Source organism: Hippocampus zosterae, chromosome 9 (assembly GCF_025434085.1).
Source record: "Hippocampus zosterae strain Florida chromosome 9, ASM2543408v3, whole genome shotgun sequence".
Taxonomy (NCBI): domain Eukaryota; kingdom Metazoa; phylum Chordata; class Actinopteri; order Syngnathiformes; family Syngnathidae; genus Hippocampus; species Hippocampus zosterae.
This window is the reverse complement of record NC_067459.1, coordinates 19173450-19185580: the sequence shown is the minus strand read 5'-3', so window position 1 is coordinate 19185580 and position 12131 is coordinate 19173450. Positions and strand designations below refer to the sequence as shown.

Sequence of the window (12131 nt, the reverse complement as noted above, 5' to 3'; positions counted from 1 at the left end):
ATATTAAGAGCCATGTTGTTATCTTATTTCATGTTCGGTGGCTGACAAACAAAGGCCATTAAAAGTTTATCATGTAAAAACGGTTTACTGCTCCTCTATTAAACACACAAACTTAGATAATTCTCACTGAGATGATATGGAGATAAGGGAGCGGGAAGGAGGAATTCCCTCAACACTGTTCTTCCCTGCAGGCATTATGATTGATAATTATTATCGCTTCTGCCTAATTATAACCACAAAGCGAGGAGGACACTGACATTGTGGACCTTGTATACAAAGATTAATGGATACAAAAATGTGCTGTATTTGCACCTCTGTGACTCTTCGGTAGTTGCAAAGGGCTCTTTGCACATGATGCTGAGACGTGAGGCTGCGACCCTCCCGCAAGGTCTGCGCATTGTTTCGTTACATTGCTCATTAATAAATTGGAGAGTTCATGTCAAAAACTGGTAAATTACTCTGCGGTGTTTGGCTGCAACTGTACAAGTGGGAGACACAGGGCCCTATATGCGTTCCGGGCCCAAGCCCAACGGAAAACTCAGACTAATAGAGCTCATGGGTGGAGTCTTCTTTCCTTTGGTCGTTTGCTGTAGACTTTGCGCCGGTAGAATTGCGTGTAACTGTCCGTATACGATCGCTGGAATGGAGTGTTATCGATCTATCTAGCTAGCTAGTTTGTTAGCTAGCTAGCTAGTTTGTTAGCTAGCTCTCTTTTTATTTATCTTTCCTGTAAGTGAACAAACAAGTTAAACGGCCGGGTGCACCCAAACATGACATCTTTCATCAGTCAAGCATAGCATAGAGCTTACACAGAGTTTACCGATCACTGGAAAAGCCGTGTCCACTGCTTTATATCTCAAACCTTTCCTGAGTCCCTCCTTCTTTGTCAACCCATTGCCAGTAACCCTTCTGTCTTTCCTTCGCGTGATTAACCTTTCCTCTCCCTGACACCCGACCCTACCCCGCTCTTTCCTCTTCTGCCCCCCCAGGTCAGATGACAGCGACTCCTCGCTCTCCGAGGTGCTCAGGTAGACCAACTGTGTCGTTTTCCTTCTCTGTCTGCGTCTTCTGCCATGTCCTTGTAAAGTCACCCTGACATCATCACGCTTCCTATGGTCGTCAGTCACCGCCTCTTCACTGCCTGTCCTTCTTCCACCCACTAGCCTCCTCTCCACCTGCACGTGATTGTGGTTTCTTCATGCCGTTGCGAGTACGCAGACCCTGTATGACTCTTGCCTGTCACCTAAAACTTGGTTGTGCAAATGGATGCTTCCAGAGTCAAAATGTCGCCGTCATAAAATCGTTGGTCACGTTGTAAACAATAAAATAAACAAACGAATATTAAGGAGACAATACAAAATGGCTATTAGCACTTGCATACTGACGACATGCAACAAACGATGGTGGATGAGTAGATGATACAGTGTTAGCTTCCACCCTCAAAACTTAAGCTCACTAATTAACAATTTTGCTCCAAAAAGGACACCCTTTGTGTGCTAGCATGCGGCCAGACTTTTTTGACCAACACATGCTAATTGGTGTGCTTTAGAGGTTCTGTGGTTTTATCTTTTGGACAGAGTCGGTGTAAGATAAAAGGTTTTGTTTCATTATGATATACACCTTTTTCTGTCCTCACTATCTCTAAGTTTCTCATTAATTCACAACTCGAAGCGGCTTTCGCACAGGCTCTTCTGTCTTGTTTCTCAGTGTGATACAGAGAACACACACTGATCTGCCTCCACGTTTCTCATTAGTCTGTCGGTCCCCCAAAGCTCGGCACTGCAACATCCATTAGCTGCTCTTACATACCTCATAACTCTGCACACTATGAGATCTGTCACGCTGATCGAGCGGGAACAATTGCTGCTATTTGGACCGGTGCAGTGCTGCAGACAAGCTTTATTCCTGTTTGGCTCTTCAATGGAAATAAAAGGCGGGATGAATGGTGTAAAATATTTCTCTTAATATAAACAGGATAATCTTTTTTAAAAAGTGTTCAGTGTTTCATTCTATGCAGTAGCAATGAGGTCCTTGTAGCCTTGACAACAGACAGGAATGAAGTTCGCTTAGAAAAACGCACCGCCCTCTTTCCCTCTGAGCTTTTAAAATGATAATTCTCCTCCCCCGACTCTCCTAATATATATATTTTTTTGTTCCAGTTTTGTGCCTTGCCCCTTTTTTAAAATTTATTTTACCCAAAAGCACAGGTGGGGCATAAGTGGCTTTTCTTGTAATGTTTCTCACTTCCAGTACCGATTGTACATGCATTGGTGACGCTCACATAAGGGGAGAGTGTGTGTGTGTAAGGGGTGGGGGGCCAGGGGGTTATTAGGATTCTGAGGCACCAAGGCCAACAGAGGCTCAAGAAAATAGTACTTTCAATGTCCGCCCTTGACGTGGAGGGGGCCAAAAAAATTTCTTTCTTCCTGAAACGTGCCCCCATCCGATGGAGGTGGTGAACAAAGGTGCTGTGTTTGGTTGTTGCATGATGTCACCTTATGTAGTGAGGGTTTTTTTTCTTCTGCAAGCTGGACTTGCATTTTTTTTTTGTTTCATGTGACTCTTTCCTTTTTTGGCTGACTGATGACTAACATTTTGATTTGGTTTGTTAATGCAATAGAAAGCAATGTGTGTGCATTTGTGTCTCATACCAATTGCGTTTCTCTTCCCCCCCTCAAAAGCTGTTCGCTCAGCTGCGTTTTTATATTTAAAAAAATATGGCACCGCCCATTTGAGCAGAACACATACCAGGAAAAGTGTGATTAGCACTCTTTCTTTCTAATAATGGACTTTTTTTTTAATCTTCCAATTTCTCATTCAACACCAACATGTAAAATCACACAGATGACTCAAGTCATTCTTCACAGGGACATGCAGTCCTTGCTGACAGAGCAACGCAGATCAACAGAATTTCTCCCAATTTTATTATTCTTGTTATTATTATTCAACACATGCCAATTGTGCTGGGCAGAATTCACAGAGCTCCAGTCGCATCGCCCAATGGGGAAAAAAAATATGTCATTCTATGCAGAAGCAATGATCTCTGCATAGAAGGAGGAAGGAACGTGAAAATCAGATACTCGTGAAACGTTCAAGATGACAACAAATGAAAAACACATATCAGAATGACAAACAACTGGCACTGTTCAATGTTTTCTTCGCGCTTACTGTTGATCCCCGCCTTCATCCTCATGCACTTCACACACGCACACAGGCCCCACTAGTGTTATTAGAAAGCCCACCAGAGACCAATTTTCTCACAATCTCTCCCTTCCCCTTCACCATCTCCCTGCACTTGCCTCACTCTGCTGACTTCTTTCCAGGATTTATTCGACTCTGGACTGTCAGCATTACATGGGGGGTAGGGTGGGGGGCATATAACGTACAAAGACCGTATGTTTCATGCAGTGTTAATGATGGCATGTTTGGGTGTGAGCGAAGAAGTGGGTTAACTAGCAAAGAGCTTCTTCCCATAAAACACTTGAATTTGACTTTTACAGAACAGACAATAAAGTGGGAGCGGGAGAGATCAGTCTCAAGTGTGTGCTTTCAATGGCTGCATCATTCGGTGCACCTGCACAAAACAATGACCGCCAATGCAAGAGCTGTAGTAACACCCCGCAAATATATCCATCCATCGATAGACCGATCTTTACCCTCACAGGGGGCGCGGGGCGTGCTGGAGCCTATCCCAGCTGTCTTCGGGCAACAGAGCGAGGGGCTACCTGAATTGGTGGTCAGTCGATGTATTCTGCCTCGAAGCTGGTTGAAGACACAAACGGGGGGGGAAAAAAAAGGAGACTGCGCTCCCGCATGTGTCCTGAATCACATAATCGACAGTAGAAACATGCACGTTAAGACCCGGCACCGCTTAGAGCAATGGTTCTCAAACATTTGACACCATGTAACAGCTCTCTGCTTTCCAACAATAAAATACAGTAGTGTACTAAGACCAAGAGTCCATCAAAAAACAAGCAGAGGTTTTATTCTTGAAAGGTAAATTTGATATTTTTATAAGCCATTGTAACATTATTTGCAGTTTGAACATGAATACTACGCTTAAATATTTGAAAAATAACCCCCGATTCAATCAAAGTGTACTGTGCAGACGTTAAATAAGACTTAATAATAAGACAACTTAATCAATGTTTTAAAATGAGTTTTGAATTGGACGCAACTCCCATAGTACTTCAGTTAAATACAACCGAGCTGAACTTAATACATTTATTAAACTTGATTGTGTATTTTTGTCAGAGCAGAATTATTGATGAAGCTCTCAAATTGGATGTCAATATATATTTTTTTCGTTCTGGAGTGCAGGTGTATAATTTTTATTGGCTTTATAATTTAAAATATATTTAATATATATTTGTTGTTGTTTTTTTTTTAACAAGCATGTTTGCCTTTGGTTGTGCTTCCATCTGTGGAAACGTAGGAGCGAGCATATACTCTCATTTTGCCTGAAGGTAGTCACACAGCGAATGATTTTTGTTTTTGTTGTTATTTTCTTTAGGGGCGTTATCAATCCTATCGGCGGTGTGAAAGGGGGTCGGACAGCCCCCCTGCAATGTATGTCTGTAGCCGAGGGCCACTCCAAGCCAGTCCTGTGCGTGGACGCCACAGATGAGCTGCTGTTCACCGGATCCAAAGGTACACACGTCACCAACGCATTGACAAAAAAAGTCAGCGATTGGTAATGAATCCATTGGAAACACTTGTCCTATGCGTACTCGTCTTAATATATTCCTCCAGATCGTACTTGTAAGATGTGGAACCTAGTGACAGGTCAGGAGATCGCCACGCTCAAAGGCCATCCCAACAACGTGGTGTCGGTCAAATACTGCCCGTCCTCGGGTCTGGTCTTCTCAGTCTCGACGTCTTTTATCAAGGTGTGGGACATACGAGATTCGACTAAATGCGTCCGCACCCTCACGTAAGTGACCGCCCCTCAACCAGCCACATACAGTGGAGAGCCGATAAATACAGTATTTGCAAAGGCACAGAGGCAAATGTTAATATGAGCTCAGTAAAGGGCAGCGAAAAAGAGGAAATATGAAGACCTCGGCCAAGGTTTTGCCATTGGCTGCAAATGAAAGAAAACATTGTATTTCTGTTTCGACCTCGGAATGTTATCAAGGTACTTGCACTTCGCGATTTATAGAAGATGGCATAAAACAACAAGGACACATAATTCTTTGTTTCGAGGCTGCGATGAATGTTTCCATTATGAATCTGCCATGGAAAATAATGGATATTAAAGTAGGGCGACACGGCGGGTGACTGGTTACCACATCTGCCTAACAGGGCAGGGATGCAGCGTTCGATTCCCAAAAAAGTTGGATTGTTGTTGTTGTTGTTTTTTGTTTTTTTAAATCCAGACAGCAAAATTATTATTCTCGTGACATTGTGCACATTAATTTTTTATTCCTCCTCAATTTCATTTTTGTTTTTGTCATCATTTTTGTTGTTTCCTTCCTCCAGTTCATCCGGACAAGTAGTGTCAGGCGACGCGTGCGCCGGCGCCACCACCCGCACAATAACATTTGCACACGGCGAATGTCAGATCAACCAGATTGCACTCAACCCATCGGGATGTGTTTTGTATGCCGCGACTGGAAACACCGTTCGCATCTGGGATCTCAACAGGTGCAGTGCATTCTTTTGTTTGTTTATTAGTGGACTGCTATTCATCCATGCATGTGTGAGCTCTTTGTAAAAATCGTTTTGTTTTTTTGTATGCAGACTGAAAACCCAGTGTTGACTATTATCGACTTTAGATGCCTCCTTCATGCTTTTTGTATGCTTTTGTGATACTCGCACTTGATTAACAAAATGATTCTCTTCTATTGAGTACGCCACCAATTCCCACAGAGAAATTGACTCAGGTTGACATGCTTTGCTGTAATATTTTCAGAATCAGACCATCCATGTTATGGTACCACATGTTCCTTTGCTGACACATTTTGATGTGGATTGACATTTATTTTTGATTTGATTTATTCCTTTGCCAATACACATGGGGGACACGTTCATCATTAATTCATGTATTTCTTAGTTTATGCTTTTTTTTCTGTATTGATTACATGATGCCAGACATAAATCAGACATTAACTGCAAGCACGATGTTTCAGCATAAAAGAGTTAAAAAAGGCTGCAGAATACTTGTGAAAAGATACAGGCCGAGCCTTTTTTTGGGGGAAGGTGCCAACATTCTCCTGTTCATTTTTATTGTTCTTGAGGGATGTAGGGAAACCAGACAGAAATGCTGGTACCATTTATTGATGTGTAGGAATTCCGCCAGGATGAAAACGCATTTAACAAAACACCCTGTTTGTTTCATCTCGGCCTCCGTGACGGGGGCTCCGGTTCGGCTTCTCATTCGGCTCTGGCGGGCGTCTTGGTGAAATGGAAAATGTCTCTGTTCATTGAAAAGTGGTTCTTTGAAAATCAACTTCTCGACATGTGTGCGCGCGTTTTAGGATGCAAGCTATGGGCAAGCTGACGGGCCACATTGGCTCTGTAATGTGTTTGACGGTGGGACAGTCTCTGCTGGGCAAAGACCAAGTCATCACTGGCTCGAAAGATCATTATGTGAAGGTAGTTAACATGAAGACACACCGTTCAGACCATATCTGATTTTTAGTAACACTGTCAGGAGAATAGTTATAGATACTGAATGGTGCCTTGTTGCTTCCATCTACAGGTATTTGATGTGGCAGAGGGGACGGCGGGTAACGTTGGCCCAGCTCATAACTTTGAGCCACCACATTACGACGGCATCGAGTGTTTGGCTGTGCAGGGAGACGTACTGTTCAGTGGATCGAGAGACAACGGGATCAAAAAATGGGATTTGGAGCAGCAGGAGCTCAGCCAGGTGTGCAGTGTATGCGTGTTTGTGTGTGTTCCGGCCCATTGTTTCAGAAGAATGCAAGCTGAATAATGAATGCGTCTAGCACGATGCAGCATCACTCAAGATTTAGAACAAGTTGGGGTGCGGTGGGGAATCGAGGTTACATGTGACTGATGCGCAAGGAGCCAGAAAAAAACCCATTCAAAATACATATTCACACTTTTGGTCAAGTTATGGGCCTTGAACAATTAACGGGTTGTGATGAAGCTGAAGACCTCCAGAAAAGAGCGCAGACGTTTCTCAGATTGAAAAATCACAGGCTGCTTTTTTGTTTGTTTGATTGTTTTTTGTTTTTTTTTTGCAAGATGCTTCTCTATCTTCCATAGCAAAGGGTTAGTGGGTCATGCTGAATGACTGAAGTCCAGCAACATTGCCCTTCTGTCCGGCTTGCGAGTTTAATGAGCTGCGGCATGACCATAGATCTCGAGTTGATCTGGCAGCATGTGCGTTATTTTTTTTTCTCCATGAGATATGTGAGGAGTGTCGCTGGGCGTTGAGAAGGCTCCCTATCACTGCCGCGTTTCCTTCATTTGCCTATTTGTGCACGAGATTCGCTCCGTGGTGCTGGTGAGTCATGTTTAAAGTGGCAAGAAAAGTATGTCAACATCAGGGCATAAGATTCACAGAGGAAAGTTTGTGTGTGTGTGTGCTTTTGTGCGCGAGCGTGTTTACTTCTGCGGCGTCTCTTGTGTATCGACTGTTGCCTGCCGATGTTAAAAAAAAATGCATACCGCTGCATCTTGTGGGTAGACTTCATTTGCATGCACATTCATTTGCATATTAAGCAGCACGTTGTCAGGTTTTTAATAAGTAAAAAAAAATGTGTTTTTTACTTCCACCTTCAATCATATTTTCTTATTTGTCCCAGCAGACTAAATAAGAAAAGCAAGGTGCTGTTCAAAGACTCATTTAAATCCGGGTTTGTGCTGTGGTCCGTGGAGTCTCACCTCTTCCTCATTTGCCGAAGAGCCAATACGATCAATTTTACAGCCTCTTGTCTAATTATGAAATTGCATCCAACTGCAAGCGCCCGGGTATAAAACAATATTGCGTATTGCAGCTCTGGAAACGCCGCCTCCTTTAGGAGCTGTTTTGTTCTCAACTTTTCTGCGGAAAAAGCACAGCGCGCAACCTCGTGGGAATCAACGAAGCACTTTGTTTGTAATTAATCTACAGAGTATGCTAGCCCTTCCCAAATGCCGCATGCAAATGTAAATATACTTTACAAACCAGTTGCGTGCAGACACATTTGTAGTTCCGCTCGGTTGCTGGGTTGACGCAACGTTGCATCGGCATCTTTTATTTGTTCCGCTACACCATCTGATGTTTTCTGTGCCGTCGTTTGGTCAGCAGATAATATTTCTACGCACTGGTCAGTGAAGCATCCAGATCATAATTTTTTTGGTGTGTGGGTGTAATTTCAATTTGCAAAGTTTGTACTCCTTTTGGCCTTGAAGATGCAATGGTATGCCCTTTCCAGTTCAAAAGATAAAAGTGCTAAACAATTTTAATAGACCATCGCTCATGAAAATGAGAAGCGACCATCCAGCATGCAAAGCTTTAATACGATGCGTTCATACCAATGCTTTCATGCCTTTGCCCTTTCAATGCCTTTCAATTCCACCAAAACTCACATTGAACAGAAGAGAAGAGAAATTCAAACGGAAATCACCATTTCGCACCCAATTTGAAGCGGCTCAGTGAGCCTCTGAGATGTCAGAAATGAATCAAGCATAAAATTTCAGCAACTTGAAAGTCTTTCTTTTCTGTTCATGGATTCATGAAGAGATAATATCCGCTTTTGATAGAAGAGAGTACATTTGAACATAAAAATATATATTTTAGCACTAAAAACGTAAGTTTGGTGAAAGAGCTTTTACATATAGATTCGTTACGTATTACAGAAACCGAGTCAATTCTTTTCGTAGGTATTCATTCTTTTGATACGACTTGAGACGTCTCACACTTTTTCCCATTTTGGCTTCCGGGGGATTTTCTGGGTTTCGGCACTAGCTCACCACCACTATGTTCTTCAGTTTATGTCCGAATAGAGAGCAAGTGACCTATAGAACCCATCTCACACTGACAACCCTCTGCTGATCCCAATAATGAGTTCAGTGAGCACATAAAAAGCTCCACTCCCCGAGTGCACTTCCAAGACCCGCAATACAAGTACACAGTAGCTTGAAATACGTTTCACATCTCCACGGTAGCGAGCGATCAACAGGCGGATCGGTGCAGCCAAAAAGGCGACGCGCTCAATATACCGGTCGATCTACGTTCTGCCCCTCGCCTATGGTCACGACCTATGTATGGGTCGTGAACCAAAGAACGAGATCCCGGGTACAAGCGGACAAAATGAGTTTTCGCCGCAGGATGTGCGGGCTCTCTCCCTAAGAGATTAGGTGAGAAGCTTGGTCATCCGGGAGCCGAGCCGCTTCTCCTCCACGTCGAGAGGAACCAAATGAGGTGGCTCGGGCATCTGATTAGGATGCCTCCTGGACACCTCCCTGGTGAGGTGTTCCGGGCATGTCCCACCGGCAGGAGGCCCCGGGGATGATCCGGGACACGCTGGAGAGACTATGTCTCCCAGCTGGCCGGGGAATGCCTCGGGAAGAGCTGGAAGAAGTGGCTGGGGAGAGGGAAGTCTGGGCTTCCCTGCTAAAGCTGCTGCCCCCGCGACCCGACACTTGGTTTTCCAAGTGTCATTGTCATTTAAAAAACAACAACAACACTGCAATTGTCACAGGCGACTTTTTTGCAGGAACATTTTGATGTAATTAATTGACCCCAAGGTACTTCAACTCCTCCACTCGGGGCAAGATCTCATCTCCGACCCGGAGCAAAAATTGTAAGACCTCCAATTTGAGCAGGGCCGATCCCAAACAACATGAGGAAGTTGATTGAATGAGGGTGTTGCGGAAATGAGCTCACGGTGGGCCGACTTCCTGGCTCACAGGCACATTTTCCGCAAACAGCATTTAATTGTTTGGTTAAATTCACACTTTATGGATGGGCAGGCTCTTCAGAGACACAACAATTTGCATAAAAGCAATTTAAAAAAAATAATCTATTTTCCGTCGTGTGCTTTCCCTTTTGAAGCCTGCATTTTAGATGTTTGTATCGCGTTTCGTTTTGAGCTCAGGCAAGGTTCAACCGGATCTTTCTGCAGCACTTTTACTTAAAAAGTCTCCAGGGCAAGTATTCTCTCTACACGACTGCCATTTGCCAGGTATTTTTGTCAGCGTGTGGTAGTTGGTTCCAAATGTGTCAGACTCTGCAGAGACCACATATGGGCGAAATTAGAGAAAAGAAAGAAAAAAAACCACACACACAGACTACGGACTGTCTTTGGAGAGGTGGAATATCATTTTTTCTTTGCATGGAAAAAGGAAACTATTTTTGTTTAGTAACGCTTTGAAAATTGCAGAAGGTATGCCTGTGGGCTGTTCGGAGTTTTTGAAAGTGGAATGAGACAAAGTTTGTCTGCCACTTGCGCACCAATGAGGTTCAACAAGGCACAAACAAATATAGAACTTCAGGGGTTTTTGCCTTTTTTTGGGGGGGGGCACCTGCTACTTTGAGGTTTGTGTCTTTGGGACTATCATTTTGTACATGAGGTGGCTCATGTGGTTTCGTGACTGATTTGTGCTAATAACTTCGCCTGTGGACCTCAAACTGTGCTTATATTGCCCAATTCTTTTGAGGGGCCGAAGAAGCATGCAAGGCAAAATAAAATAAAAATAAAATTCTCCCTTTGATGCTCACTGTGAGATAGGCTTTTGAGAGTCTAATAATCGCACCTTAGGAATTACGACTTGCCTCCGTGTTGCCGTCGACCGAGAAACTTTTGCTGACTCGGCATCGCTCTACTGTCACCCAACAGCAAATCCCCATCGCCCACAAAGATTGGGTGTGCGCTCTGGCTTACGTCCCGGGGAGGCCGTTGCTGCTCAGTGGCTGTCGGGGCGGCATGCTGAAGGTGTGGAACGTCGACAACTTTACTCCCATCGGAGAAGTCAAAGGACACGACAGCCCTATTAATGCCATCTGTACCAACTCCAGGCAGATTTTCACAGCGTCCAGGTAACTTCGGTTCCGACTGCATGAATATCACTCAGGAGCTACTACAGTCTGCAATCAATCAACTCTGTTGGAAAAGGACCCGATTTTTTTTTTCTGAAGCCTGCGTTCAAAGCAGCCCCCCTTACCCTGCACTGTGGGATAGAAAAATCTCCCGGTCAGAAATAATTTGATGGAAAAAAAGTTTCAATGAAATCATTCAGGAGAACATTTTTCCTGTCATTGACAGTTTCAGGCGATGGTTCTAGATTTTTGTAATGATTTATGCTTTTCTTAAACGGTTTGAGCAAAGCTCCTCACGCCCGACGTCGCAGGCATTCACTTTTATTCACAAGCACCTCGGCTAACGATCTCCCCTTCTGCTTTCCGTCTTCTCCTCGTGCTCGTCCTCCTCCTCTACTCGACCGCCACTTCAATCCTACCGGACAACAACTTGTTTGTCTCAAAACTCTTCCTCCGGGATGACCGCAGTGATTGCAGGGTGAAATTATGGAACTATGTGCCTGGTTTGACCCCGTGTCTTCCTCGCCGGGTCCTCGCCATCAAGGGCCGAGCTACCAGCCTCCCATGATAAACACCTTCCCTCCTCCCTCTGGTACTTTCTTATCCTTTCCTTTTCCCGCCCTAGCGCTTGATTTCCTTCCTTTTCGTCGACCTATTTCTGTTCTCCTGCTACTACGCACGAGGTTTACGCCGCTGTACAAGTGACAACTAACGTACTGTGATACAATCCACGCAGACAAAAAACAAACTGTGAAGGGTTGGGCTTCCCCTCTGGCACATTTTAATTCTTTTCAACACAAAAACTCATTGCGATTGTCAGCCCTGTCTTCCTCCACCAATTATTTGGAATTATGATTCTTTTCCCGGCACTGCAACTCGCATTGGCTTAAAAGTAAATTCCAATTAACAACCATAAAGGGAGCCCTGTCGAGTAAAGCTCCAAAGACTGAAAGTTGGAATGGAAATAAGAGCACGCAAGCGTCGTGCAACTTTTGTGTCTCCTGGACTCAGGAGCTTTTTTTTTCATGATTTAAAAAAACAAACAAACATGTTTTTGCATTTTTTTTAGGGTGTGGAACAAAGCCATGTGTTTCTTGGGAAATGTGAATTGGCAGTTTATCAGTGGGTGGCTGGG

The 12131-nt window shown here is 44.0% G+C and overlaps 1 protein-coding gene across 4 annotated transcripts in view; it reads left to right on the top strand.

Moving 5' to 3' along the window:
* kif21b (kinesin family member 21B) overlaps positions 1 to 12131 on the top strand; it is a 55719-nt gene that overhangs the window by 37389 nt on the left and 6199 nt on the right. Inside the window, exons 27-34 of one of the 4 annotated variants that reach the window (XM_052076235.1) lie at positions 990 to 1028; positions 4514 to 4650; positions 4753 to 4933; positions 5482 to 5646; positions 6480 to 6597; positions 6704 to 6874; positions 10797 to 10996; positions 11465 to 11588. In XM_052076235.1, the coding sequence (XP_051932195.1) occupies positions 990 to 1028; positions 4514 to 4650; positions 4753 to 4933; positions 5482 to 5646; positions 6480 to 6597; positions 6704 to 6874; positions 10797 to 10996; positions 11465 to 11564 (1111 nt within the window). In that variant the 3' untranslated portion in view covers positions 11565 to 11588. The remainder of the gene's footprint in view (positions 1 to 989; positions 1029 to 4513; positions 4651 to 4752; positions 4934 to 5481; positions 5647 to 6479; positions 6598 to 6703; positions 6875 to 10796; positions 10997 to 11464; positions 11589 to 12131) is intronic. The other 3 variants (XM_052076236.1, XM_052076237.1, XM_052076238.1) reach the window with 3 other exon arrangements.